The sequence below is a fragment of the Dendronephthya gigantea genome, unplaced genomic scaffold, assembly GCF_004324835.1.
Source record: "Dendronephthya gigantea isolate DGI-Jeju-01 unplaced genomic scaffold, DenGig_1.0 000576F, whole genome shotgun sequence".
In the NCBI taxonomy this organism is placed as follows: domain Eukaryota; kingdom Metazoa; phylum Cnidaria; class Anthozoa; order Malacalcyonacea; family Nephtheidae; genus Dendronephthya; species Dendronephthya gigantea.
The window spans coordinates 1-24,163 of NW_021163586.1; the positions used below are offsets into that span (position 1 = coordinate 1).

Sequence of the window (24,163 nt, forward strand, 5' to 3'; positions counted from 1 at the left end):
GTCTAAGACTAGGGCTACGGTTGTCTAAGAAAACAAGATGATAAATGCCCTGTTACAGGGTGCAACTTTTCTCGCAACTTGCAATGCAATTCTGCTCTTGAGAGATGTTAATTAGTGTCAGTGAAGATGTTCGATATGCTGAGAGAACAATACGAAATATAAGTTGTACTTTTGTAATTTACATGTCTCAAAAGTAGAGTTGCATTGCAGGTGAAATATTTCTATACTTACGCCATGGCGACAAACAATGTGGTAGAAACCACCAGTATGCCCTGGCACTTTTGTGAAGCCATGGCAAGGACATGAACCAACCAGCAAGGTTTCATACAATGACCGCAAATCAATGAGCATTCTTGCCTGACGCGAAGAAATAAAATGCAAGTTATTTCGTGTAAATTAATACCAAGTCACAATCGTAAATTACAGTAAATACCTTTGATTTGCCTGAAATTGCTATATTACACAAATGACAAAGTTCTTTTAGCTTCTCGACACTGCATTGCTCAATTGTGTTCATGTCAACTACTTGAGTGGATATCCAATGATGCAAAAGAGCTGGATCACCTGTGCAACAGATGCATAATTAAATTCACTTAAAAAATCAATTCTGGTCCAAATAACCATTCATGGTCACAAACAAGCTGTATTATATTGCATTTATTATTTTAATTGAATGGCTAAATTACTATGAGTAATGCTACAAACCTTTATTAGGTTTGCCATATTGCTTGAGAAAAGCACTTTTTTTTCCCCTTCAGTGTTGAACAATTTTGTACCTCTCAATGATGGGCTATGACTGGTGGAATGGTGGAAAAGTAGATAGTGGCCTTTTCCGATCGTGTGTAGGTTGTCTTTTCCACCAAATTGTATTTTAATTTCTCCAAGAAAATCTCAAAGGAAATAGGATCATCTTCCTCACAATCTATATCTTGTAGTGGTGAGTAATCAATCTACAATGAAAATGCGAATATTTTGTGTAAGAAGCCCTGGCAAATCAGAGGGATCTGGAGAACAGGCTAAAGACCAGCAAGGACATTCTAATAATTGAACACTACTAAAGACCAAAATGTTACTAAAATTCTCATGTGGCTTTCTGGTCCATGAATGCTTTACCTCGCTAATGCTGCAGCAATTTTTTTCATTCCTATCCCCAAAATACACTTCACCAACAGTACCACAAATTCCACAAACACCTGAATCCATATTGCGTTCAGTTATTGCCTCAAAGCAATAAAACCCATTGTACAAATGTGTAGCAATACTTTCCAACTCATTTTCTGTTGGCGATTCCTTAATAAATACAACAGGATACTTTGTTAATATTTAGAGCAAGACTAAAGGTCCTGTTACACAGTGCAATTTTTTTTGCAACTTGCAATGCAATGCTACTCTTGAGAGATTTTAATTCGTGAAGTCACACTTTGCCAATGTTACATCAGTCAAGAGTGGAGTTGCAAGTTTCAAGAAAAATTGCATCGTTTAACAGGGCCTTAACAAATTCCCATACCAGACGATTTGCCAATTTTATTAGACTAGTCCTATTGTAAATACTAAGACTAATCTGACACTGACAGATTCTAGGCAGTTGTACAGCATACTATTGCATAGTACATACACAATCATCTTGAAATTACCTCAACTTTCTGGACCATCACAGCTAATTTACTTTTTATGGCTACAGAAATTGGCACTCCTCTTTTGAACAATTCTCGGAAGTCTAATAGAATTTCAAGTGCCACCAGAACCTTGTCACTAATATTAAACAGACCTAAAAGGCAATAAAATTGAATCAAATTAACCTTTGTCCCTGAGCCAACATGTACACTGTGAAATAGAAACTCACCTGTCAACATAGAATTACTATACTACAAAAAATATTGAACTGTATATACTTACCTAATGTGTAGGGAAACACTTGGTGCATAGCAAAGCAACATGAGCAATCTTTGACTAGCATTTTGACTGTTTTGAATGGACATCCATTGGTCATTATGATTGATCGCCCACGTTGATTTGGGTGTGGCTTGGACTGACCAAGAGGACTTTTACACAAATCACACAAAGTTTGGTCTGGTTCAAACTGCTCTGGCCACCCGGAAAAATCCATTTTACCTGCTGCCTGAATAATGGGTTTTGGAATGACATATGGCAACTTTAACTTCATTTTAAGTCCCATGGTTGCCTTGCGAGACTTGCTCCCCTTCTGTCAATTGTTGTCAAGGAACTGTCTGGCACTATTGGTGGGGGAAGGTCTGCTGACACACATTCGTTGTGTGTAAAAATGCCAAGAGCCAATAAAAGATGGATGTGGGTGCAAACTTTTCGGGACTTTTGCTGCTTGCTCTTCAACATACCTTTGCAGTCTTTGGAACAGCATTTAATTTCCTTTTCAGTTACCTTGACATGGCAATATCCAACAGTGTTGTTTGTGGTTGCCATTCCAAAGACGCAATACATAGTTGGAGAAACATGCACAACAACTGGAAATGACTGTGCCTTTGATGCATTTGCCAGAGGGTCCACAATAGGCTACCCCAATCCCGATATCCCGATGTTTTTTTTTTAAAATTCTCGATATCCCGACGCTTTTATAGTGAAATCCCGATCCCGCCTTGCAATTTAGTAACCTATGTCCGTTTTATAGCGAAAATTCATACAATATTTATTACATGTGAATAAAGTATTTTGTTGAATCTTTTCAGACTCAAAACCTCTTCAAATTCGTCAAACGGCATATTTTAAATCCCGTATCCCGTCATTAAAATATTTCATATATCGGAATCCCGAGGCACGAATTACGAAAATCCCGTATCCCGCAAGAAATTTTATTCCCGAATCTCGCATCCTATTTTTTAAATATCCCGCTTCCCAATCGAAAAATGACCTATTTCCCGCATCCCGAAAAACCTATTGTGGACCCTCTTGCCACTTCTGCCAGGGTTTTTTTTGTTTCATCATCACAGAGATAACTGGAAATGACCTCATCTGATATCCCATTGAATGTCTGAAGAGGAGTTGTACAATCTCTGGTGGATTCCAAATGCTGACAACTAAAGCTTGCCACTTTTTGGCTGTTAATATGAATGGCTCTATTCTGTTTACACAGGTGATGCTGACACATAGATGAAGCCTCTTCACGAACCACAATACATCGATCATCATGGGTACTGGTATTAACCGAGTAGATTGATAACCCGTCTGATGGCTGCACCACCAAGGTACACTTAGGCAGCAATGGACGAGGCTTTTTTTTAGGGACATATGATCCTCCAAGCTCAAAATTGCATCCTGAACAACTTGGTGGCTTGTAACGGCAACTATATTGCAAACCACAATTTGGACAGGAACCCTTGCCACACTTGGACCATCCTGAGGTTAGCTAATTGTAAAAAATACACATTTAAGCACCTACCAATGCCTTGTCCCAACAGGCAGAGTGTGGCCTGATATATTAGATAGGCATTGACAAAATACTCCTGCCCGATGCAAATCAACGCAAAATAAATGGCACGTGAAAAGCGTCTGATATGTCGTATTTATAAAGTTATTTTTGTGTTCATCCAACTATATCTGTCAATTCTAATGTAGTTCAGTTCATAACATTAAAAAATAAAGATAATTCGAAATATTATAAAACTTACTACAAGCAGAATATTAATACAAGCAGAAAAATTAATATTTCACCTTGGCTTTTGTCGTATCTGCTCCCCCTTCTTCCGCTGCGACATCAGATAGGCCGGAAGACGCCATAAATAATATATAACCCGAAGTTGTCCCTCAAAGAACTTTTATAAGAAAGAACCGATGAAGCCAGCGAGCGAACGTAGAAGCGAAAAACACTATTTTAGGAAATAACCGATGATTTGATGTAGCCAGCCCAGCGAGCGAGTGTATAATAATAATAAATTCATACAGAGAGCGCCTATGACGTTTACATGGGAACGATTTTTATTGGCTACAGGTCAACCAATTAGAATGCACGTTCTGAGGACTGCGACCTTACTGCCGACCACGCCCATATAAAAATCAGATGTTGAAAGTCAAAGCGTAAGGAAGTAGCGAAATAAGTCCCGCCTACCGGAAGTGACTTCATAATTATATTAAGTATGCGTGTCCGACCACGCCTACAAAAAATCGAAAGTTGAATGTCAAAGCGTAAAGAAGTAACAAAATAAGCCCGCCCACCGGATGTGACATCATAATTCGATTAGGTGAGCGTGTCCGACCACGCCCACAAAAAATCGGAAGTTGAAAGTCAAAGCGTAAGGAAGTAGCAAAATAAGCCCCGCTCACAGGAAGTGACGTCATAATTAGATTAAGTGGGCGTGTCTGACCACGCCCATCGAAAAACCGGAAGTCAAAAGTCAAAGCGTAAGGAAGTAGCGAAATAAGCCCTGCGGACCGAAAGTGACGTCATAATTAGATTAAATGGGTGTGTGTGACCACGCACATTTAAAAACCGGAAGTCAAAAAACAAAGCGTAAGGAAGTAAAGAAATAAGCCCCGCGGACCGGAAGTGACGTCATAATTAGATTGAGTGGGCGTGTCTGACCACGCCCATCGAAAAACCGGAAGTCAAAAGTCAAAGCGTAAGGAAGTAGCGAAATAAGCCCTGCGGACCAGAAGTGACATCATAATTAGATTAAGTGGGCGTGTCTGACCCCGCCCAATAAAAACTGGAATTTAAAAGTCAAAGCGTAAGGAAGTAGCGAAATAAGCCCCGCGGACCGGAAGTGACGTCATAATTTAATTAAGTAGGGGTGTCTGACCACGTCTATTGGAAAACCGGATGTCAAAAGTCAAAGCGTAAGGAAGTAGCGAAATAAGCCCCGCTGACCGGAAGTGACGTCATAATTAGATTAAGTAAGCATGTCTGACCACGCCCATTTAAAAACCGGAAGTCAAAAGTCAAAGCGTAAGGAAGTAGCGAAATAAGCCCCGCCTACCGGTAGTGACGTCATAATTAGATTAAGTAGGCGTGTCTGACTACGCCCATCGAAGAACCGGAAGTCAAAAGTCAAAGCATAAGGAAGTAGCGATATAAGTCCCGCAGACTGGAAGTGACGTGATAAGTAGATTAAGTGAGTGTGTCTGACCACGCCTATCGAAAAACCGAAAGTCAAAAGTCAAAGCGTAAGGAAGTAGCGAAATAAGCCCCGCTGACCGGAAGTGACGTCATAATTAGATTAAGTGGGCGTGTCTGACCACGCTTATTTAAAAACCGAAAGTCAAAAGTCAAAGCGTAAGGAAGTAGCGAAATAAGCCCCGCTGACCGGAAGTGACGTCATAATTAGATTAAGTGGGCGTTTCTGACCACGCCCATCGAAAAACCGGAAGTCAAAAGTCAAAGCGTAAGGAAGTAGCGAAATAAGCCCCGCGGACCGGAAGTGACGTCATAATTAGATTAAGCGGGCGTGTCTGACCACGCCTATTTAAAAACCGGAAGTCAAAAGTCAAAGCGTAAGGAAGTAGCGAAATAAGCCCGCGGACCGGATGTGACGTCATAATTAGATTAAGTGGGCGTGTCTGACCACGCCCATCGGAAAACCGGAGGTCAAAACTCAAAGCATAAGGAAGTAGCGAAATAAGCCCTGCCCACCGGAAGTGACGTCATAATTAGATTAAGTGATCGTGTCTGACCACGCCCATCGAAAAACCGGAAGTCAAAAGTCAAAGCATAAGGAAGTAGCGAAATAAGCCCCGCTGACCGGAAGTGATGTCATAATTAGATTAAGTGGGCGTTTCTGACCACGCCCATCGAAAAACCGGAAGTCAAAAGTCAAAGCGTAAGGAAGTAGCGAAATAAGCCCCGCGGACCGGAAGTGACGTCATAATTAGATTAAGCGTGCGTGTCTGACCACGCCTATTTAAAAACCGGAAGTGAAAGGTCAAAGCGTAAGGAAGTAGCGAAATAAGCCCGCGGACCGGATGTGACGTCATATTTAGAATAAGTGGGCGTGTCTGACCACGCGCATCGGAAAACCGGAGGTCAAAACTCAAAGCGTAAGGAAGTAGCGAAATAAGCCCCGCCCACCGGAAGTGACGTCATAATTAGATTAAGTGATCGTGTCTGACCACGCCCATCGAAAAACCGGGAGTCAAAAGTCAAAGCGTAAGGAAGTAGCGAAATAAGCCCCGCGGACCGGAAGTGACGTCATAATTAGATTCAGTGGGCGTGTCGGTGATTCATAGCTTTAGGTAAAAGAAATTGTATATTACATACCAAACCCACAATATAAGGACTGCCGATGCTGTGGCTCTGTCTGTATCTACAAAGAAACAAAACAATTGCTAACACTTATATGATAGAAATGTCTTTACGGAAATATTAAATATATGTTTAATTTCAGATATACATGTTTAATTTAATGAAGAAAGAACAATATATTTTGAAGCTAGGATCAATGGCATAACAAGGAATAGCATACTGGATCATCTCTTATTGATTGAGCGTTACTACAGCAGGAAACCTACACAAACTAACTATATTTACACTGGATAATTCTGTCAGTTCTAAACAGTTCATCCTGCAGTAAGCAACATCTGTTGTGAAAAATCACCTACCAGCGTAACATATGTTTCGCACCATTCAACCATGAACGACGAATGATAACATCCTTGTCTGCAACAATATCACCCTGACTCTTTTCAATTTGCCCCTAGACAGGTTCAAACAACAGATATAATTAAAAGCCCAAGATGATAAGAAGCACACCCAAGATTGGAGTTACCTGAAACACATCAAGTAATAAGATGTTTATTTCACATGTTTACATACCCTGTGTTTTCTCTATTATAAAATTATTGCCACCACTAAATGCGGAAGATACTTTTGAACCAAGAACATACCAAACTATTCATTAACCTACCATTTTCCTTCGGTGTAGTGTGCTAAGAAATGTTGTTAACAGATAACGAGGCAATAGATCATAATGAGCTTGCAACTGTATCTTTCACAAATATAGCCAAATATTGGAGCAAATATCATATAGCTTGCAATAAATATTGTCTGGAGAAGGCCTCTTAAGGCATAATTTATGCTGAAAACAATAATTAAATAATGATTGTGTACAAAAATTATATTGCATTCACATGTGATAGCAATTCTGACAGGATTGGGTAATGATAAAGGAGTGTAATCATATCTTGTGTAATAATTGCAGTAAAATTAACAACCAGCATGTCCAAATTTTGCTTGATTGCATACAAATATTAGTTGAATTTGAGGTTGATATTGTTATTATATTTTAACTACAATGTATAGGTTGGGATGTTATACCAGGAAATTACATGACAATTATCAATTAATTGTCCGACTTTTAGAAGTCTTCACTTCAGTCTCACCATGCACAAATATTAAAGCATGTACGAAATTTTGCGAGGGTGAAGTGTCAGAAGCGATCCATATAGTTGAGTAAATCAAGAAAAAGATAGCAACAGTGACTTATTAAAACACGAGGCGTGGTTTTTCTTTGTGGTGAAAAAGGTTGAATTTTCAGGATTTTTTTTTTTCTTGCTCAGAGAAGTGAGAGAACGAATGGTGAAACATCTTGTAATACGATAGGTAGCCCAACATTCGTGTTCTGTGCGCATACATGCTACTCAGTGATTAGCATTTATTAATTTATACTAAGGTTGGCAACTTTATCACCAATTATCAATAATGCATACATGTCAAACTTCGATAATTTGGATTCAAAACTATAGTCAAGAACCTCACCTGTGTCAACCGAAATAACAAAATCAATTCCAAAGTTTGCAGTGAACCTCGCGCTTAGACCATGTGCTATCATAACTCACAGCAATCTCTGCAATATCTGACTCAACAATGACTGTGCTATTTCCATATCTACGAGACTCATCATCGGTAACTTTCAACTCTCCGCCTAATTCCCAATCATGCAAGGACTGAAATGCACTTGCTAGGTTTGAAAGTTCAATCATTCGATAACCATACTCGCCATCAAAATCCTCTCCTATCTATATCTTCACTTGTAAGCTTTCGTATTGAAGCAGTTTCATTCAGTGATGTTGACCCACATGGCATTGATGTTGATGATGAAACACACTCAGAAGAGCTACTTTGACCATGGAAGCATGATTATCTTGCTCATAAATCTGAATCCTGCAATATTAGAACAGAGTACGAAGGTATTTTATAAACAAAATCATTATCTGAGTATAATCTTTTATCCAAATTTAATAATTATCCAACAATCACTGTAAAAATAATTATACACAGTATCTCAAACTTAGATAAAATCGACAAACTTACAGGAGATATCTCCCAGTAGTTGTTTTTCAAAATATTTATTTGGTTGTCTTTTAAAAGACAATTGTTGAATGGTTTTATAAAGCTCCACTCTTCACTCTTGATGCATCCGCCATTTTAATTTAGTTTTTTCAATACTTCATGTTGTGCAAATGAAATGGATTCACACCAAAACGAAAAATATAAACAAAGCTCGCACATGCGTAGAAGCGAAAGGAAATTGCGGTGAAGAGCGGTGGAAATTGCGGTGAAGAGCAGTGGAAATTGCGGTGAAGAGCGGTGGAAATTGCGGTGAAGAGCGGTGGAAATTGCGGTGAAAAGTGGTGGAAATTGCGGTGAAGAGCGGTGGAAATTGCGGTGAAGAGCGGTGGAAATTGCGGTGAAGAGCGGTGGAAATTGCGGTGAAGAGAGCCGAAATTGCGGTGAAGAGCGGTTGAAATTTCTTATTTTTTTGCCTGTTTTAAAGACACGGCTTCTGCGCGTGCGCCAGCCTGGGGACTCCACCCGAAGTTGATAATCCCCCGGATTGTTCAGTCTAAAAACCATGACCAGCCGACAATTTAAGAAAGAAATTCTCAATCTTTCAAGAGCACTGAGTCATGTCGTCGAGTAGAAAAGAATATTATGCTAGTAGAGATGCCTCTAAAGTGTATTTGTTGGGTTCTTTCCCTCGATGGAGAGCGTTTAAGGAGCAGCATAAATTGAGAACAGACAAGGATGTGGCGGATATGCTTCTTGACAGCTATCTTGCGATGAATCGTATAGTTTGGTAAGTATAAAATGATAAAACCTCTGACCTTTTTTGTGTGTTATTTGTTTACTTCATAATGCTTTTTATGTATGTGTTGAACTCACTTTAGCAATGCAGAGACGCAAACCGAAACGGTAATGGAATCAAGGGATATGCCGCCAAGTACACCTTCCAAATATTTTTCTTCTCCCAGTAAGAACATATGTTTTAAAGTGCTGCCCCAAAAACGTAAACATTTATTATTTTTTAAAATATTCGCATAAAACATTCGTATGAAATATTTTATAGTTAAAACCTCAACGCCAAACGCGCACTCAAATCCGCGTCCATTGTCTGCTTTGTCGGATGTTAGAACATCATATTCTATCAGGTAATTTGAAACTTATTGTGATTACTGAGTTTATAATTTGAAACCCATACATGCAAAGTTTCGCGCAGAGAGTATTACTTTTTAAATACGCAATGGGCTATTCCATTTAATATCCGCAACCCCCCTATCGAGGAGCTTGGAATTCTTCAGGGTTGCGTCAGGTTAGGGCCTTGGAATTCCTCAAGGATGGGTCATTATCATGAATTCTTTAGGGGTAGACATACTTAAGTCAGGAATTCTTTAGGGTGGACATACGAAAGTTGGGAATTCTTTAGGGGTAGACATATTTAAGTCAGGAATTCTTTAGGGGTAGACATACGAAAGTCGGGAATTCTTTAGGGGTAGACATGTTTAAGTCAGGAATTCTTTAGGGGTGGACATATTTAAGTCAGGAATTCTTTAGGGGTGGACGGGGTGGACATACGAAAGTCGGGAATTCTGGGGTAGACATATTTAAGTCAGGAATTCTTTATGGGTACACATATTTAAGTCAGGAATTCTTTATGGGTAGACATATTTAAGTCAGGAATTCTTTAGGGGTAGACATATTTAGGTCAGGAATTCTTCTGGGGTATGAAAAAAAATCGTATTTTCCTCAGGGGTAAAGTTGGCCAGAAGCAAGCTCCTCGATAGGGGGGTTGCGGATATTAAATGGAATAGCCCAATATGTGTTTATATCTCAGGTCGGGTCAGAGTGTGATTTCTGACAGTCGAACGTTGACAGCCAAAGATGATAGTTCTGATGATGAAAGTGATGATGATAATGACAGTTTTGGTGAACACACTATCCAGGCAGACCAGGTTTTGTCGGACGATTCTCTTGAGTAAGTGATGATGCAAAACCTCAATAATAATCTTTGTGACATTCCTACTGTAATGCTTATTGATTTAAAATATAAATATACACATTATATATCACTGAATATGGCATAAAATATTTCGTCCAATAATATCTCTTACTGCCATTTTACTGTAGTGTATGTCCCCCGGGTTTTGACGTGCCATTACTGGATGACTTGCTCAATGTGACAATCCGTGGACATGATGGAGATGAACCCACAGAAGATGTTGGAACCCAACAACAACAACAGCAGCAACATAAGACGATTCAACCAGAATACATCTCTACTGTGGAAGAAGTCAGTCCTGAAGATGCAATCAAGAAAGAAAAGTGTATTGTGTTTACAGACACTCTTATAGCTTTGATAACATCATTAATGGGAGTGTTTGTAAACAACAAGGATGTGGCCGTGTGTTGAGCTATAAGAAAACATATGTTGGAACATGCCTGGTCGTATCCTGGGGGTGTAGGTCTGGTTATGTTGGAGGCAGATGGGCAGCTCAACCCTCTTGCAACAAGATTAGAGCAGGCAACCTCGTGCTTGCTTCTGCTTTGTTGTTGTCTGGCAATTCCTACGCCAAGGTGGGGTTGATGTTCAACTTCTGTAATCTGCAGTATTTCTCATCAATATTATTCAATCAGTGTCAGAAGTTGTACATCATCCCTGCCATTAATGACTAACAAAGAGGTTATATTGAGTGGTGATGGAAGGAATTGACTCGCCTGGCCATAGTGCACAATATTGTACTTACAGCTTGGCTGATACCAATGATCGTGCCATACTGCAAATGGATGTGGTTGATGTGAAGAGAAGCTGCTGGTAAGAGCAATAATATGGAGAGGATTGGGTTTGAAAGAGGGATGGACACACTGCTTGCATCACAATAATTATGAAGGAGGTGGTAACTGATGGTCATATTGAAATTTGCTGCATTGATGAGTAAGTATCTACATTATAACAATATGGCAATTCCTGAAACTCTAATAGTTCAACCTGTTATAATCAATATTGTCAGACTTTCAATAATTTAACAACTTCATTTGCAGATTGATTACAATGTTATATAATTATTTTGGTTTACCCTTTAAAAGACAGTAAGGGAATATTTACAACATGCATTTGTTTATTAAGCATTATTGCATTCTTTAGAAAGGGAAGAGAAATATAAGGAGGTCACACATCAGAATGATGTGTGCATGAGCAAAGAACATTGCAAAGAAAATCACTACTGTAAGTATTGAAATATCAACCAGCAATTAGTTAAAAAACTTTCTTTATTTAGAATTGATTTTATTCTTTAGGCTGCTAAATCTAAAGACAATGCAGATTTGACCTTGTGGGCACCATCAATAAGGAACCATTTTTGGTATTGTTCAAAAACATGTGCTAATGACTCAAAAAATCTCAAAGTAAGATTCACATTGAAGTACTACTTTTTTGCAGCAATACTTATCTAGTTCGTGCAAACTGTACATACATGTGTTAATATGTAGTCACTTTATGTTGTATTTTTTATATTTTTTTAATAGGATAAGTGGATTGGTATTTTACACCATGTTTTTGATGAGCATGAGTGGGTGTTGGAGGAAGGTGTAAATGGTGGAAAATGTGAACATGATCCTCTTAATGAAAGTGAGAGAAAGAAGCCATGGCTTAAGAAAGAGTCTTCTGCCCATAAAGCACTGGCAAAGATCATTCTGGACACTCGCTTTTTTAACACTTTGGTGTATTATGTTAACTTCAGGTAACAAATGAGATTGGATATTTGAAAATTTCAGATAAGTTATATCATCTCAAAGTTTGATATATTTTTTAGGCACACAGGATTTTTAGAGTCCTTTCATAATGTAATTTTGATGTATGCTCCAAAGCGCCATGCCTATTCGTAAGTTTATGACATATTATTACAAAGGTAATAGCTAATAAAACTCCTATCATGGTTGATTTCCATGCAAGGAAGCATTGTTAATAAAAGAATGTTGATGTTTGTTGTATCTTCAGATACTCAGTATACCAAGCTAGAAACCAGCTTGCTGCCTTGGACTTTAACCACCACAAAGGCCGAGCACCAGCAACTACAGCTGATGGGAAAGAAAGGTACTGGTATTGAAATTTTTGCCTTAGTGTTCCCATCCTAAGTGTGAACAACTTTTCAGGTCCTGTGCATTCTTATAGTGTAATGGTACTCATATTGTATGGAATTGTAAAGTTGTTATTTTTATTAGGTACGGTCGGAAGTTCAGTAAGCGTACACAACAGTGGTGCCGTGTTCGTGTTCTTGTACCAAAAGAATTTAGTTACATTCCTGAACTGATGCAGAAGGTTTTTATAAAGAGGATCGAATCAGAAGGGAATGTAAACAAAAGACTTGGTATTCCAAGTGATGATCCTAGACAAATTGCACCCAATATTGCCCCTGTTCCTCCTCCATCAGTACAGACACTTGTCGAACAAGATTTTAATGATTGTGTGTAAAATCAAGTTACTTTGGGAAGGTGGAGCTCATTAGCCATGGTAGGCAGTGCAGTTCACCTAAGAGAAGGAAAACTCTAATTTCAAACCCCCAGACCCTAGGTCAGGCTGTCCATGTCGGAATCATTGATGTTATCAACGAACACACACACAACGTGTTTTTTCAAGTCACAAATGCAAAATACACACAAATATTAATAGAACAATACCTATCATTCGCTGCGAGCAAGCCTTTACGTTTCTCCTTCCCCATCTTTCGGCGCCATAGTTCGTTCTGAAATCAAATAAGCAAGGAAAAACTAAATTAAAGTAACTGCTCTCTTGCATTTGACATTTTCAACCGGAATATAGAAGATGAAGCAGTAAAAATCGGCAGGAATATCACCACGTACCTAAGCAAGACTTCCAACTTTTCCCGAACTTCCTCGAAACTGCAAGTGCAAAGACTGAGTTTCGTCTAGATTGTAGGTTCAACTGCCTTTTATTACTTCAAAGACAAAGAAAATTCCAATGGACAATGAACGCATTGACAACAATAGATAATCAACTAACTCATGCCAGACTTGCTTTAATTATATAAATCATATAATTAAAATAAACGTGTTATTTCTATACCCAATGTTCTTAATTAGAACAACGCATTTTGCAATATCTTAAAATGGAGATATTTCTATTTCGCAATGCGTCCTGAAGAATAGTAGTGCAAAATATGTTTCTAGAAATGTTTATTGCAAAAATAGTTATATACTTGACTAAGCTATTCTTGATAAAAAGATATAAAACAATTTTACATGCTGAATCATAGGAGTTCATATTTTTATACTTGATATGTCTACTACAAACATGTCTCACTAGTGGTATTTGTTTTAAGTTATAAGGTTTGTTGAATCCTAGGAAACATTTTGTGATTATAAGAAGGAAGCTTAAACAGCAGATTCCTCCTTGTCAGCATAAGGAGGTGGAGGTTCATTTGGTGGAGTTCTTGTTCCAGGACCATTTACAACACGACAGCGCGGCTCTGCTGAGTATGGTGGTGGCAACTCAGTATGACCTTGTGGAGTTGTTTCAACTGGTGTGTAATGACACCTGCATGAATGAAAATAAGTTTAGAAAAATGTGGCGTAGCCAGCTGAACAATTTAGTCATGCTATGCTAATATTTTGGTGTTCATTGACTGTGAAAACAATGAATTTCTAAAGAAATGAATAATGATAATAAAATAAAATTTGCTACGCCACTGCAAATTTTATTAACTATAAATATATTTGCAATTTTTTTAAAAACTGTCTTTAATTACTAGACAATTACAATAGTACTTATTAATGGTGGCTACCTTTGAATGAATGTAGTTGCAATTGATTGAAGAACAGCCATAAAATACAATTTAAGCTAACATTTTGTCCTTAACCTAAGACATTTTCAAAGCAAATGAAATATAATACAGATGATACATAGAATACAAATATAACTATTTACAAAAACAAATTCATAAGTATGATTTACAACCCACAGATAGATGGTGTTGCTATGAGCTCACACTGGTGGAGTATCTACCTTGCCAATTTTAAACAATTGCCATATCGCCGTTATGTGGATGAATGTTTTTTAATTTTGCAGTCTTCTGAGCATTTACCCTAATTCTTCGATTATCTCAATCGCCAACAACAGGATCTAATTCCACGCTAGCCTTTCTCAACATTAATATCACACACGCAAGAATAGTGTTTTCGAAACCTCCATCTACCAAAAGCCATCTCTTACAGTTCTGTTCACTAACTTCCATAGTTGCCTCTTTGACCACTGCGTACAAACATTTTTGGACAAAATGAATGGCTCAATTTGTGTAGTATATTCCTTTAAGTGTTGTTGCTGTTCCGCAAAGTATTTGGGCCAAACAGTCTGTCACTTACACACAGACAAGTATCTCAACACTTAGGTATTTCTGCCCTCACATGTCAAAGAAGTGGTACCCCTGTGCTATCCACCTCAACAGTACTGCTCATACTGCTTGGCTAGACAACTTCAAAATTCTATCTTAATGCGCTTTCCCCAACGAACATCTTGTTCACAAAAGGCTTCTCATCTCCAAATATAAACCTTGTCTAAATATACAGGTTAATTCTGTTCCTTTGCTTCCACTCTGATCCAGTCCACTCTCATACTTGTAAATTTGTTTTTGCAAATAGTTATAATTATTATATGCTATATACCTGTTCTATATAATACAGATTCATATTTCATTCGCTTTGAAAATGTCTTAGCTTTAAGACGAAATGTTAGCTTTTATATTAAATTGTATTGAAAAAAAATTGTGTTATGGCTGTTTTTTTGTATTTTTTGCTTGACTGAATGATTAAACTCACCAGGAGAGCATGCAGTTGTTGATTGTGACTGTTCGGTAGCAGATTGTGTTTTTGTCATTTCACTTTGTTTTTTGGACTTTTTGATTCTCTGATGTTGACAGTAAAGCACCAAAAAAAGTATAATCAACAAAACCACCAACCCAGTGCTTAATGAGAACAGCACTGCAAATTCTGTTTTGCCTGATAGCCCATTACCTAGAAAAACATGAAGAGCCTGAGTTGTTACTTCACTTTACAAATTGTGCCATTGGATTGTCAAATATGGCAACTGCTAATGAAAATGGAGATAAATTTCACACCTTGTAAACACTCAAATTCACAACAGGTTCCCTCAACTTGTTTATAACGATCACAACCAGGTAATTGAGGACATTTCTCAAAGAAGCAGCCCATAGCTTGTCCAGCAAGGCATTTGCATTTCTTACAGATATCTTTTGCATTTGGAGTAAAATATTCTCCATGTAACACAGGTTGATTTAAACTGTTCCAACACTTGGCACCTAAATATGGACTAGTTATTAGATATTGTTATGCAGAACGCTGACCTATCATTATCTTGTTTAGAATATTTGCCACTTTTTGTACATTATTATCATAATTATGTTGTCATGTCTTTATGCAGCTGCAAAATATGCATAGATAAAAATGTTTTCTTACATATGCCATAGGCAAGCATAACTAGCAGTAAGAAAACACATATTTGACACATATTCCACCCAGCTTTGCATTGAAAAAAAATTAAATGGTATGCTATAAGTTAAGGAAAACTTGCCTGAATTATGCATCATTTTGTTTGGATAGAATTCCTCTAAAAGTCAAGAGAAAATATATGTAATCTAGTTAAATCATAATTTGGCTACAATAATTTAAACTTCTGTTCACTATTGACTACCAAACTATGAAATATCGAATGAAACGTATCACACAGATTGCTGTAAGAGCGAGTACAAGGTCAAATTAATTTCATTTATTTCGTCAATCAAAAAGGCACGTTCCCCTCGGCAAATATTGGTGTGAACGTAGGGAACAAGAGTTCATAAAAGTGAACTAAATCTGTCATCGACTTGTCATGTATGTTTCGAGTATAAGCAAATATTTTTTAAGGAGAAAAGATATTTTTAAAAGATAAGAAATTAAGTTGAGGAATTCGTTAAACGGCTTAGCGTGTCAAATAGTAACTAGGGAACCTTAGAACGGACTTAACAAAAAGATAGCAAAAACTTGGCTTAAAAATAAAACAGTAATAATTTCATGATTTCAATCATTTCATCCATCATAACTTGCATGTGCTCGAAAATTGACGTAAATGTCCTAGGACAGGCCATTTTACTAATAGACATTGACAACAATGACTTTTAATAGCAAGCAACAGGCCGATATACAATTCGAATAAACAGCATTGGATTTCTACTCACGAAGAAACAAGGGATAGTTGGTCGATTAAGGTTCGTATTTCGACAAACACAACCTGGCTTTTATACTTGTTTGCAGTGTGTAAACACAAAGTTAAATATGCGTTACAGCAAAATGTACACATAGTATTCATCTCCTTAGAGAGTTATCTCAAATATCTAACCCACTTACCTTTCTAATATGAATCAATATTAAGTACAAAACATAGTTTTTCTTCAAACGCCATTTCTGCGCTCGAGACAAGATAAATAACTTATGACAATAATTATGCTAATATATTCAGTACCTGTTTATGACGCTGGTTGCCTAGCTGTGGCTAATAACAATTCAATACAAAAACTTCTACTTTGTGATGTTTCTTTACGACTTCCCAAACAAAATAAGCGCACACAAGTTTTTCATGTTAGAAGCGACAAAAATACAGACAGTTGTTCATATCATATCACTCATCTCTTCATTTGATCCACTCCGATTATGATGACCTTTTAGTAAGGTTAAAAATTGCGCATACTTAGTAATCCTCGTATTTTTATTCTAGTATTTTTTTAGTATAAAATGCGACGTTTAAACCAACTGTTCCCACACCGAAGTAAAACAATGAAAATAGAGTAATATTTCCATGATATGAAAAGCAATAAACATAGCAGTCTGTCAGACAATCCCAAACCCCCCGTGGCGACTACGGTATATATATTTTATTAGAAGACACGGCGCCCTTTCAAATAGCCTGTTTGGCTGTTAATTATTATGGCTAAAACAATCGATTATTCCTACAAACGTGGGCAGCATTGAGTGCAATATTCATTTCTACTAAGAGGAATAGAGAAAACATTTTGACTCTCACAAAAATTTATTTCTCGTTGAAAACGTTTTTGGTCTTACGTCATAAGTTTCATAAGCATCTAATGTTTTCACACTTTGACAAACGTCTTTTAAAATTTGTTCACCGTTTTTTCTCAACAAGTATCCATCAGCTTAAGGTGCGTCTAACGCCTAGAGGTGAGCTTAGGAAGAGTGGTACATGTTTCAAACGAGTTTCAGACTTCAGTGTGACTCATTTGTCGCACATGACACGGGATTTCCAGTCCTCTCCATGCTGAAAAATGACACTTTTTGGGGGTATCTTAAATTTCTTAATCCCTCCTGCGAACTTGGCATCTACACATTTGCTACACAATTGGAAAGTTCACAGCCTTCTATATATAAAAATCTATTGCTAATTTGTTACAAAAGGGATGGTTAGGTTTAACATACCGAAGGCAAAACATCAATTTTTACATGACAGAAAGAGGTCATTCAGACATAGATTCATCTTTTTCTGATTCACTTTCTTTTTTCTTTGATTTTTACTCGCTGGGGATTTTGTTGGTGTCTAAAAGAAAAAAAATAACTCAGAAAGTCCTTCAGTACTCGAATGCGGACGAGTAACATTTACAGTCGCGATAATGTATGAATTGCGTACCTCTTTCTTGTTTCTCTTTATTTGCTTTTTGGCTGTCTCGTCTTCAGAACTACTGTCATCTGTATCGACAAATTCAGCACTTTTAAATTTTCCTGTATCCTCTTTTTTTGGAGAAGATTTCGACATTTTCTTGCTTGACTTTTTTGAACTTCCACTACAGATAGAGAAATATTTTGATGATTTCATGTATTTTTTAGAACAGATCTAGCATTCGAGATGTACCTTTTCGGAGGAGCTTCAATTTCCACTTTATTATCTTTATATTCTTTCATCTGTTCTTCATATCTAACTTTAGCTTCAGCTGCTAGTTTGTTCCACTTCTAATAATAAATATAAACTAATAAAATACAAGACCTCACATGTGTTGAACTAATGAAAAACTAGGTGGTTGTTCCTTGTCATGATGACCCTCACATACACATACATAAACACTTACTGACTTGTCTTCCAATGCTTTCCATAAAACACCAGCTTTCTTGGATAGCTCTGTGATTGAAATACCAGGATTGGCTTTTTTAATTTCATCTCGAGTTTGATTCAACCATAACATGTATGCTGAAAGTGCTTTCTTGGGTGCATTTGGGTCTTTTTTTACTCGTTTCTTTGATTTTACTTGCTTTATTTCCTTTTCTTTCTAAAATGAGTGGAAACAACAATGACTATATTTACTGCAAATATTCTGCAAATTTTAAAGTTACTGGGACATATCAAATACAAAAAACTACCTTATCCTTCTTTGGTTTTTCTTCAGTTTTTCTTCGCTCTTCTTTACCTTTTTTCTTTTCTTTTTGAGTTTTACTTCTTGATTTTCCTTCATCCTCAGATTCATCAGACTGATCTTCACTGTCTGTTGGTGAAACATCACTGGCATACCTAAATACAGTTTACAATAAATATAACAGGATTTTCTTCATCATTCACAATGAATGATGATTGGTCTTACAGTCACTGTGACCACCAAGACCACCGCAATTTTAATTTGTGTGACATATAGGATTCAACATCACTTTCTTTTAGATGTTGAGAGATATCATTAACCTTACTTAACACCACAAGCTAATTTGTATGTTTAAACACATTAATATATTAGGCACATACTCTTCTCTAACATCTTTCTCGTCCTCATCACCAGGATTAAAGGAAGCATCAGAACCATCTGAAAGACCAATTAACAGATAAAATACAACAGTTTAATCAAGTATTAGCCTGAGAACAAAGACGTACTACAAATGATGAATGAATAATTCTTTCCTAATCCTTTGTTACCTTCAGAATCACTGTCATCCTCATTTCTTTCAGCTCCTTCGGCTTTCATCTGTTCTAAATAAGCATCATGTTCCTCTTCATCTGACCCAGAGTAATCTCCAGAAGTTCTCACTTTTTTCTTAAAAATATAGAAAATTTTTACTTTGATATTGAATTGTTAAATGACGTGCAGAATATTGCATGATTGCTACCTTAATTCCCTTATTCTTAATTTTGAGATTCTTAGCACTCACAAAATCAAATAACTTGCTGTATTCCTCCCTTAAAAGAAACATATTATTATAATTAGGAGACAAATACAGAGTTTGACACTTGCACTTAATAAATTATTGTTAAATATAAAACATACTTGTCAATACTGCTAAATGTTATTACACTGCCATTCTTGTGCTCAACTTCAAAATCGAATGATCTACTTGACGTCCCTCCTCCACTTTGCACTCGAGCAAAGTTCACACAAGATATCTCATCAAAACGAATATGGACTGGAGGTTTTGGTACAAACATGAAACCTCTTTCTAATGGGTAGAAGAAACCACTTCCTGCTTTATAACTGCAGGAGATTGAGCTGAATGAACTATGGCTGAAACAGAAACAACATTCTCAGCAAAGTATAATTCATTGGTATATATACTGCGCAGTGGATAGTCAGATATATACCTTTTAAAAGTTCCAGGTATTGTGATTTTGCTGCCAGTCACAGCTTTAATAAGTCTGGACATCACTTCATGAATGGGTCCATTCATTTCTGATGATAATTTGGATTTATATTTTTCAGTCAATTCTTCTCTAAACAATAAATTGTTGCACCATTTTCAACATCAGAATTTAGTGCCATTCATTGTACACTGAGTAGAACAGTAAAGTGCACCTAGCCATATGCAATAGAATGAGAACTCTTGCATACAGGGGAAAACATATCAGGTCAGAAGTGTTTCTTTGATGTTAGAATTCAATGATTGTGAATTGAATGAACCAATAAAACTTACTCGGTTAGGTTCAGTTTAGCTTCAACTTCCTCATCTTTGTCAAAGCGGAATATGATAAAAGGATATCTTGTTTGACCTTGTTTAATTGGTGGATCTGTGCTGATCTATAGAAAAGTTTTACGATTATTTACAGCAAAAAAATAGAAAATGAGTAGCTAGTGATAGCACACAGCTGATATAAAAGAAAGATTTCTGTTTCCTACCACAAAAAACACAAATCTATTATCTCTGTGGGGTAAAAGGAATATTCTTAAGATTGTTGTATATGGAATCTTGTAGTCATAGGTTTTGCCATGGAGTTGTAGAAAACTTGGATAGATTTTTGTTGTATATCGACCTCTGGAAATATCAAGAAAAAATCACTGATAGGAACATGACACACTGTGGTAATAAGATATAATATATACAGTTGATACCAAACCTTGGTGTCAATATTGCAACTTCTTCAAAGGTAACAATTGCATCCCCCGTAGCTTGAATGACATCTGCTTTTGCAAGTACTTTCTCGTGGAATGTCTGCACAAAGATATACAATGCCATATTCACCTTTCTTTTACTCATTAATTTATATATAAAACTGCCTCTGGTTCAGGCTTATTTGCTCAATAGTTAAAACTCACTTTTACAGGGTCAGCATCAGTGCCATCATTGTTTGGTGGGACATAAAACCTCATTTCCATTAATGCAATTTCTGCATCATCATGCTGATGAAATTCCAGAGTTACTTCATTCTTGCCTAAATATTATGTACAACACTTGATCAAACAAGAGCAAAAATATGATATGACCTATATGACTATGAGAGAGTATGTCCCTCAACCATATTGCAAGCTTGTAAGTATAAGCACAAACCTGTTGTTGCAGCAGAAACATCTTTCAAAGGAATCTCAAATGCTGGTTTGTTGTCAACATCAAAGCTTAGAACTGAATCTGAGGGGAAACAAGTAATGTATTTAATAATAATTTGAAACATGATCATTCAAGTTTAGAGAAAAAGTAAGTCATTAAACATCTAACCTGTGAACTGGGTACTACCCAGTTCCAACCTTTAACAGACAATTCAATTTCTTCAAGTTCTGTTCCAAAATTACTTGAAATGAAACTGGAGATTTTTTCAAAATCCTGCAAATAGGATAATTAAACTATGTTATGTACAATAGTCCTGAATTAAGATGACTTCTGGATTTTCTAAACCCCTCATTGCTATTACTTGTATATATTGACACTCTGATAAGTGATTTGGCAAAGTGAATGTGCTAATATAACCATTCATTTTCTTCATATTTTATACAACTAGAGAGTGATAATCTAATACCCACTGTATGTCAGGTCCAAGTGAATGGGCTGAATACTATTGTAATTCAGTTTAATTTGAAAAAACTTTGGGATTGAGGAGCTATTTTGATTGCTGAGGCTGCAGAAGCCAGAAGGGAGTTTCCTTGGGAAGCGTGGTACATGTTATTAGGTCGCATTACATGAATATTACAGAGGGCCCCTGGGTCAAACCTGTAAGGGGGTAACATTATAGTGGGAGGGGGGTGGGGTAACATTATAAGGGGGTGTGGGGTAACATTATAGTGGAGGGTGGGGTAACATTATAGTGGGAGGGGGGTTAAATAGGTTTGTTGGACCTGCCTGGATATCACCTTGTTGTCAGTGTAGTTTACTACAGTAATAGTGTTATAATAACAATAATAATAGCAGTCAATTACGGAATCGTTGTCTTACCGCCTCTTTGAATCCTTCAAACTTGAACTGTGCTCCAGTATTGAGGATAAATTTTACTTCGTATCCAAATGCAACTTTCATCCATTTTACGGATGCTAAATCGCTGGAATTCAACTGCTCAACTTTGCCAGTTTTGTTGTTCTTGAATACGACGCCAGTTTTATGAAGTTTTAACTTTCCACTATTCTAATCAAATATTTAAAAATACACGTGTTTTTACATTTGAGAGTTGTCCTTACGAACAGTATCTCCATCCATATATTTTATTTAACTTACCAAACATCCTCTAACTAGCAAACATATATCACTGAATTCAACTTCCGAACTCATTATAAAATTACGTTTCTTGTTATATATTTCTTCTTTCCCGCCTCTACTTGCTTTCGTAATTCGTAAACCAAGGAAGCTCAGCGTGGAGGAAAAAGACAGCTTCCACTTCACCAGACCACTTTACAAAATTCTTCACCAAAACTTTTAGTCTGTATTAAAGTAAAATGCGTACTAGAGGAATGCCCTGTTTGAAGTTGATCACATGACCCATAGAAAGGCTTTGGAATGTAACTTCAATATTTAAAAAGAGAATATTAATTTCCTCTAGTAACCTTTACTGTAATTTGAAAGTTGCCACATAATTACTTGTTACACATTTTACACTGCACAATAAAATTGTATATACATTATGTTTAGTGATATGAACATGTTTTTTGAAGTCAAATTGCTGTCAATAATTGTTCAGTTGTCCAGGAAGCATACACTTACTGCCCTGACACTTTTCTTGTATTTAACTGAGCAAACTTAAATTAAAATGACCTGTTTAAAGCACCATAGTCCAACTAAAAGAAGGATATATTGAGTATGAGAAAATCTGTTTCTTCTCACACTCCACAAAGATCTTCCCAAGAACATCATTTAGATTGCTTTCCTTTCATCTCCTGGCCTATGTTTTCTGAGATGCAAAAACCTTCATTTCCAAAGACTTGTAATTCTGACCAGGTTATCTAGGCATCTCACTAATGCAAGTTTATCAGATACCCTCAAATCTCTATCTGTTTTAATTTAGTTGTTATATTTCCAAATGGATTAGACCACATCTCTTTCAAGTCACCCTAAATGATGAGTGTAGTCCATTAATCAGTTGGAACATAAAATAACAAAAAAATATTAGAAAAACTCACATTTAAATATCCAATGACAAGAAGGAAGCAGAGTGGAAGGAACAAGGAACAGTAATGCAGGTTGGGCTGATTTATAGACTTCAGACACTATTGTTGCTGTTAGTAAACCTTAATGAAAGATAATATGAAAAATGATCTTTTTGTACCTGAATAAACAATTTCATCCTGATACTTACCTTACAAAATATCCTATCAGTGAACAATGAAAATACTTAATCTTGGACTCTTCAATTGAATTTGTTAAAGTCTGACGTTTATGATTGTCAAAACGTAAACAATGATAAGAGAAGCCCAGGCAGACCTAAATATGAATTAGAAGTCAGTTCTGGTCTAGCATGTTCCTACAAGCTAATTTACGTAAACTAAAAAGGTGGCCTAATTTATAAAACTCACAATATCTCCAAGTCCTAGCATTGACATTCTTCCTCTATCACTGTAACTAAAAAGGAAAGTGTGTTTCATGGTTATTGCATGGTAATTGATACATTGTGGTTTATGCTACATACATAAAGTGGCTGATGGTATATACATCCGACAGGGGGCTGACTGCCTTCGTGAACTTCTAGTAGAGCACTACAAATCTTTTCAGCAATCATTTCAGTTTATTGTACAAATAATAGTTCAAAAATTTGCAAAAAAGCTATGAACTGTATATCATAATTTATAAAAAACAGATTTTAGAGGATGACAATGTAATGTTTGAGATATTATTACATAACACACACCTTGGAAATACCAATTTTCCTGGCAAAGAAAGATGCTTAGATTGAGGAACTTCTTCATAGGTTGTTGATCCTATTTTGTCAGCTACAAATGACATCTAGATAAAAACTTACAATTTACTTATGACAAATATGGATCTCCATGAAGGTAGTGAGATATTAAGGACAAGTATGAAATGAGTGAATGACCAACATACTGGGTTATCAGCTGGCTGTGTAGCCACCTTCACCATGACATTATCTTTAAATATATACACTGAGAAATAAACCTAAGAAGAGAAAGAAAGGCAGTCGGAAAACTATAGGAAATATGAAAATATTAAAGATATTTTGAAAAA

General features: G+C 36.6%; 3 protein-coding genes, 2 long non-coding RNA genes and 1 pseudogene across 6 annotated transcripts; 1 reads left to right on the forward strand and 5 right to left on the reverse strand.

The window, feature by feature from the left end:
• Positions 1–182: 182 nt before the first annotated feature.
• On the reverse strand, positions 183–4,078 carry LOC114543878 (annotated as a pseudogene).
• A 2,019-nt stretch (positions 4,079–6,097) lies between these two features.
• LOC114543879 lies at positions 6,098–8,388 on the reverse strand. 2 transcript variants are annotated; one of them, XR_003690219.1, is made up of 4 exons: positions 8,276–8,388; positions 7,801–8,125; positions 6,565–6,659; positions 6,098–6,269 (listed from the first exon to the last, which is right to left on the reverse strand). It is a non-coding gene; the product is annotated as an uncharacterized LOC114543879 (long non-coding RNA). The 2 variants fall into 2 exon arrangements; XR_003690220.1 differs by lacking the exons at positions 7,801–8,125; positions 8,276–8,388 and adding an exon at positions 7,721–7,768.
• Positions 8,389–8,667: 279 nt separating this feature from the next.
• LOC114543869 lies at positions 8,668–13,365 on the forward strand. The gene is made up of 11 exons (XM_028562686.1): positions 8,668–9,041; positions 9,133–9,215; positions 9,312–9,393; positions 10,077–10,217; positions 10,370–10,647; positions 11,437–11,465; positions 11,537–11,644; positions 11,765–11,979; positions 12,052–12,120; positions 12,237–12,332; positions 12,461–13,365. The coding sequence occupies exons 1-11, from the start codon at positions 8,872–8,874 to the stop codon at positions 12,708–12,710; spliced, it is 1,521 nt and encodes a 506-aa protein (XP_028418487.1). The 5' UTR covers positions 8,668–8,871; the 3' UTR covers positions 12,711–13,365.
• A 339-nt stretch (positions 13,366–13,704) lies between these two features.
• On the reverse strand, positions 13,705–16,715 carry LOC114543870 (integral membrane protein DGCR2/IDD-like). Its single transcript, XM_028562687.1, has 5 exons — positions 16,655–16,715; positions 15,843–15,876; positions 15,370–15,570; positions 15,071–15,265; positions 13,705–13,793 (listed from the first exon to the last, which is right to left on the reverse strand). The coding sequence occupies exons 2-5, from the start codon at positions 15,856–15,858 to the stop codon at positions 13,705–13,707; spliced, it is 501 nt and encodes a 166-aa protein (XP_028418488.1). The 5' UTR covers positions 15,859–15,876; positions 16,655–16,715.
• A 1,035-nt stretch (positions 16,716–17,750) lies between these two features.
• Positions 17,751–22,258, reverse strand: LOC114543871 (FACT complex subunit SSRP1-like). The gene is made up of 18 exons (XM_028562688.1): positions 22,205–22,258; positions 21,951–22,114; positions 21,218–21,246; positions 21,053–21,130; positions 20,821–20,936; positions 20,622–20,716; positions 20,404–20,539; positions 20,201–20,304; positions 19,872–20,000; positions 19,561–19,794; positions 19,403–19,472; positions 19,212–19,329; positions 19,044–19,101; positions 18,671–18,818; positions 18,382–18,579; positions 18,168–18,265; positions 17,946–18,099; positions 17,751–17,855 (listed from the first exon to the last, which is right to left on the reverse strand). Exons 1-18 carry the CDS (start codon positions 22,256–22,258, stop codon positions 17,751–17,753), a joined length of 2,088 nt encoding a protein of 695 aa, XP_028418489.1.
• Positions 22,259–23,472: 1,214 nt separating this feature from the next.
• LOC114543877 lies at positions 23,473–24,159 on the reverse strand. The gene is made up of 3 exons (XR_003690218.1): positions 24,023–24,159; positions 23,829–23,923; positions 23,473–23,542 (listed from the first exon to the last, which is right to left on the reverse strand). It is a non-coding gene; the product is annotated as an uncharacterized LOC114543877 (long non-coding RNA).
• Positions 24,160–24,163: the final 4 nt, after the last annotated feature.

Coding starts and splice junctions, on each gene's coding strand:
- LOC114543869 (XM_028562686.1), top strand. CDS start 8,872: ATGTCGTCGAGTAGAAAAGAATATTATGCTAGTAGAGATGCCTCTAAA. Junction 9,042..9,132: donor GCGATGAATCGTATAGTTTG/GTAAGTATAAAA, acceptor AACTCACTTTAG/CAATGCAGAGACGCAAACCG. Junction 11,466..11,536: donor TTGCAAAGAAAATCACTACT/GTAAGTATTGAA, acceptor TTTATTCTTTAG/GCTGCTAAATCTAAAGACAA.
- LOC114543870 (XM_028562687.1), bottom strand. Junction 15,266..15,369: donor TGAATTTGAGTGTTTACAAG/GTGTGAAATTTA, acceptor ATGTTTTTCTAG/GTAATGGGCTATCAGGCAAA. Junction 13,794..15,070: donor AACAACTGCATGCTCTCCTG/GTGAGTTTAATC, acceptor TCATTCATGCAG/GTGTCATTACACACCAGTTG.
- LOC114543871 (XM_028562688.1), bottom strand. CDS start 22,258: ATGAGTTCGGAAGTTGAATTCAGTGATATATGTTTGCTAGTTAGAGGA. Junction 21,131..21,217: donor GGGTAGTACCCAGTTCACAG/GTTAGATGTTTA, acceptor GTTTCCCCTCAG/ATTCAGTTCTAAGCTTTGAT. Junction 19,330..19,402: donor TTAAGAATAAGGGAATTAAG/GTAGCAATCATG, acceptor TATATTTTTAAG/AAAAAAGTGAGAACTTCTGG.